General features: G+C 38.7%; 1 protein-coding gene across 1 annotated transcript; it reads left to right on the top strand.

Moving 5' to 3' along the window:
* Positions 1–3609: 3609 nt before the first annotated feature.
* Positions 3610–4715, top strand: LOC100014546 (keratin-associated protein 4-7-like). The gene has a single exon (XM_007482234.2). It carries the CDS (start codon positions 3673–3675, stop codon positions 4264–4266), a length of 594 nt encoding a protein of 197 aa, XP_007482296.1. The 5' UTR covers positions 3610–3672; the 3' UTR covers positions 4267–4715.
* The last annotated feature ends 225 nt before the right edge of the window (positions 4716–4940 follow it).

Raw genomic sequence — 4940 nt, 5'->3', positions numbered from 1 at the left:
CAAATGTGAGCTGATCTACCCTCCCTCACCCCACCTATGGAGCCAGAGTCAGAGCCAGCGCACACCAGAATCAGCGAGTGAGCAAGGGGCACCTCTGGAGTGAGCAAGCACCTCTAGATCCTTGGGAGCTGACTAAGACCACCGAGGACCTACGCTTGAGAGCAGCTACACCTGAAACTCCGAAGGGTTGAGAAGAGCAGACTGTGGGCGCTCTCAGGAAGGAGGCGCAGAGAAGAGCAGCAAGCAGCATAAGCTGTGGAGATTTGAGAGCTTGCCTCAGGCAAAATCCTTGCTCCTTGACTCCATACATAGAGAGCCTGCCCATCTCACTGAGATCTCTAACAAAAAGGGAAGGAAAAACCTCCACAGTGATGGCAAATTATGCCCACAATCTCCCTCCACTAAGAAAACTAAGAAAAAACAAAAACAAAACAGAAAAAAGGCATTTGCCCTCAAAAATTTTTACAGAGGAAAACCCCAGGCTACAGAGGAAATAGAGGAGGAAATTTAGACAAAGCCAAAACCTTAGAAAAATGGAAATCGTCCACAAGCTCTTCAATAATTTACATTGGATCTTATAAAAAAGATGGAAGCATTCTGGCAATAAAAGTGGGAAATACAATACCCATTCCTTTTAAAAACACTAGAAAGCATAGGAATAGAAGGGTCTTTCCTAAAAATAATAAACAGTATATATCTAAAACCATCAGCAAACATCATCTGCAATGGGGATAAACTAGATGCATTCCCAATAAGATCAGAAGTGAAACAAGGATGCCCATTATCACCTCTATTATTCAACATTGTACTAGAAACATTAGCAGGAGCAATTAGAGAAGAAAAAGAAATTGAAGGTATTAAAGTTGCCAACAAGGAGACCAAGCTGTCACTCTTTGCAGATGATATGATGATCTACTTAAAGAATCCTAGAGAATCAAGAAAAAAGGTAGTGGAAATAATCAGCAACTTTAGCAAAGTTGCAGGATCCAAAATAAACCCACATAAGTCATCAGCATTTCTATATAACTCTAACACATCTCAGCAGCAAGAATTAGAAAGAGAAATTCTATTCAAAATCACCTTAGACAATATAAATTTATTTGTACAAAAAAATTCTATTTAATGTACTCAAAATAATCTGTTTCATATTTCACAATGCTCTCTATCTCTTGCTGACTCAAAAATTATTTCCCTATCTATAAATCTGATAGGTAGTATGTTCCCTGTTCTTCTTTTATGTATTGATAATGATTTTTCTCAAATTTCCTTGAAGATAAATCTGATTCAGTATTTTTTATGAATTGCCAGCACATAGTCTAGTGTTCAGTTATACACTGTATGTTGTGTTCATTAATGCTTATTGAATGAATGAATCAGAAGAAAAAATAAGAAGAAATTAAGAAACAGGAAGCAGCTAGGTAGCTCAGTGGATTGAGATTCAGGCCTAGAGATAGGAGGTTTAAATCTGGCCTCAGACACTTCCCAGATATATGACCCTGGGCAAGTCACTTAATCCCCATTGCCTAACCCTTACCACTCTTCTTCCTTGGAACACAGTATCGATTCCAAGATGGAAGGTAAGGGTTTTTAAAAAAAGAAAGAGAAGACTTTATACTCTTCGAAAGACAAAAAATGAGACAGTATCAATGTTCATAAAATCTCTCCAGAGATTGAGGCCATACAGGAATTAATCAAATTCCAAGACTCAAGAACAATGAAAAAGACTAAAGATGGCAACAGTGTTGTAGCAAATAATAGAATGTGCAATTCTTTTCATGGCAATCTTTTCTTTTGTCTCTATTTCTTTTAATTAATACTTCAATGCATCATTATGAAATATCTCTTGAAATGATACTGGTCACTGCCTTTTAGGAATATGAAATCTCCTATCCCCCTTCTTGATTAGCTTCATAATAATTTTAGTATTAGTAGTCCTCTTGATTTAATCAAAATGCAATTTTAGAATATTTATGCAATGTTAGCTTAGGTCAAGTGAATGTTAGATTATTACAAGAAAAATCCCCAAAATAGATAGCAGTCACCACCCATAGTGACATTCTGTATATTTACAGTCTTAGTACACTCCCCTTTCAGCTGATTTAACATTATTCTTTTTCACTATTTAAGTTCATGTATTGTACTTTCTGCATACCATATCTTTCCAGTTACTGTCATTATTTAGGCCATATTTTTCCAAGATATTGTACTTTTATGCTTATTTTTCTTACAGACAGAAACCTGCCATTTGAAGCATCAGTTTGGTATATAAGGAGTCCACTTACAAGGCTCAAGGTATTTGGTCTTGACCAGAGTCCGGCTTTATTGTTAGACCTACCCTCTCTCAATAAACCAAGTTCTTTTTAGCTTGGATACTTAGTTTCTTTTATTGGCATTTCTGCTGATCAATAACTTTTGCCATATTTTGAGAGAAGAAAAAACCCACTCTACCAATTCCTTCAATTGCTTCATTAAGGAATTCCTGTGAAGTATCTTTCCATTTAACTATAATGGCTTCCTCTATTATGATATTGTTTAGAGCAAGAAGGTTGTGATTGTCATGACTGAAAAATCCATCACTAAATGGGTGACCTACTAAAACTGATGTTCTTCCTACAAACCACCTTCTACTGTTGGGAAAAAGAAAAAGTCTAGATATGAGCTACAAGATGATTTCAAAATGGTAAAACTTACCAAGGTTTATGCTCCACTGGGTTAGCCTAGAATACCTAAGATAACCTCCATACCATGATGATGAATCATATTAGGTCAAACAGAAGGAATTAAACTGTTGGTGAAAAATCTTTGTCCCAGTCTGAGATGCCATCTCCTTCACCAAATTTTCACTTCTCAATTCTACTTATTTCTTCTGAAATCTCTACCAGAAACAATTGAAAAAATAAGATACTTTAAAATAAAAAAAAAACTTGGCATGTTCATTCCCATATTTCTTGCTCACTATTCCATAATTCCTAGCAATATTTTCCATATTCCCTTTGTTAATATTATTTGTTCCCTAAGAATCAAATGGAGAAGATAGTAATCATTAGGCCTGAGAAGTCTGAGGAGGCATTCTGTCCCTTCCTAGTTTTGGTCTCTGGGAGTAAAGGAGACTTCATTATTCATACAAAGCAATGTTTCTGTGATCTAAATATTGGACAGCATTGTAGGCTCTGTGTCATTAATTGAAAAGTCTCAGGTGAATGATAGGTTAGTGCTTGCCTCAATTTCCCTAAAGGTATCCTCATCCATTGTGAATAAAACCCTCCATGATTCAAGAAACAATGCACAGAAAGCAATCATGTGCAATACACTCAAACATTGAGGCAAGGATGTCACATGATTGATTGGAGTTGAACAAGGAAAGACATTTTCAAAAGTAGTCAACATGAAAACACAAATGATGACCTAGAGGGAGGAATGATAATTAATGAGATGATGATGAATCCCAAGAGGTCAAGGAAAAAAGACTTTCTTTGGTGAGCAAAATTAATTATTTAATCTGCTGCTTTCTTACCCATTATGATCATCATTAACAAGGAAATAGTCTACAACTGCTGGCAACAATTATTCATGAGGGTATATAAGAGGCTGTGGGGCGAGAAATTTTTCATACTCCAGTAAATCACTATCATTCCCCTTGAGACAAACCTAGAAGATCCTTCCACTGAAACCATGGTCAACTCCTGTTGTGGCTCCATCTGCTCTAACCTCAGCTGTGGCCAAGACCTCTGTCAGGAGACCTGTTGTGCTCCCAGCTGTTGCAGACCAAGCTGTTGCCAGTCTGTGTGCTGCCAACCAAGCTGCTGCCAAACTACTTGTTGTCGCCCAACTTGCTGTGTGTCCAGCTGCTGCCAACCCTGCTGCCGCCCCACTTGTTGTCGGCCAGCCTGTTGCCAGACCACTTGCTGCAGAACTACCTGCTGCCGCCCCAGCTGCTGTGTGTCTAGCTGCTGCAGACCAAGGTGCTGCCAGTCTGTTTGCTGCCAGTCTAGTTGCTGCCGCCCTTCCTGCTGCCAGTCTAGTTGCTGCCGCCCTTCCTGCTGCCAGTCTAGTTGTTGCCGCCCTTCCTGCTGCCAGTCTAGTTGTTGCCACACAACTTGCTGTCGCCCCAGCTGCTGTGTGTCCAGCTGCTGCCGCCCTTGCTGCCGCCCCAGCTGCTGTGTGTCCAGCTGCTGCCAGCCCTGCTGCAGACCTACTTGCTGCCAGACCACCTGCTGCAGAACCACCTGTTGCCGCCCAGCCTGCTGTGGCTCCTCCTGTTGCTGAATCCCCAGCCCTCTAGCCATCTTGCCATCAGTTGTGGCTTTTATAAGAAACACACAGATTGATTTCTATCCATCTCTGAGATCTACACAGGAAGAACATGTTGACACGGATCTACTATGAGACAACTATGAAAAATTAGGTCCATTGTCTGCATAAGTTTGATCTGCTTTTGTTACCTTTTTTCCCTCTCTTCAGAGTATGGATTAGCTATCAGTCTTGAATAAGATGATTAAAAAGATACATTATTCTGCCGACTCTGAGACCTTTCATTCAAACAATATAGCAAAGTGCTGTCATAGGAAATGAGAATAAGAATGTTTCTTCCTAGCATTTATTAAGTCAAACACCAGTGCAAAAAGGTCTATGAAGGAGAAATTATTGAATCCAGACTCATCCAAATCATAATTTTGTCACATACTATTGCTTGAAATTTTTGTAATAAAAATATATTCCAGAATTTAAATATATAGAGTTGCGTATTTTGATTTCTTGAAATAGTTGCATGTCTGAAATCATTTCGATGTACTGTAGGAGACATTCTCAAAAATCAGACATTTAAGAATTAAAACAGAGAAGCTCAGTGATGTATACAGCCCAAGTTTTTGCCTGTAATAGAATATACAGCAGAAATTTTGAGAGGTTATCATCTCATGTCACTCTTTTATAAAATCCTG

Source organism: Monodelphis domestica, chromosome 2 (assembly GCF_027887165.1).
Source record: "Monodelphis domestica isolate mMonDom1 chromosome 2, mMonDom1.pri, whole genome shotgun sequence".
NCBI classification, from domain to species: domain Eukaryota; kingdom Metazoa; phylum Chordata; class Mammalia; order Didelphimorphia; family Didelphidae; genus Monodelphis; species Monodelphis domestica.
This window is presented reverse-complemented; position numbering and strand designations above follow the sequence as displayed.

Bases quoted from the DNA above. Each gene is read 5' to 3' on its own strand.
- LOC100014546 (XM_007482234.2), top strand. From the start codon at position 3,673: ATGGTCAACTCCTGTTGTGGCTCCATCTGCTCTAACCTCAGCTGTGGC.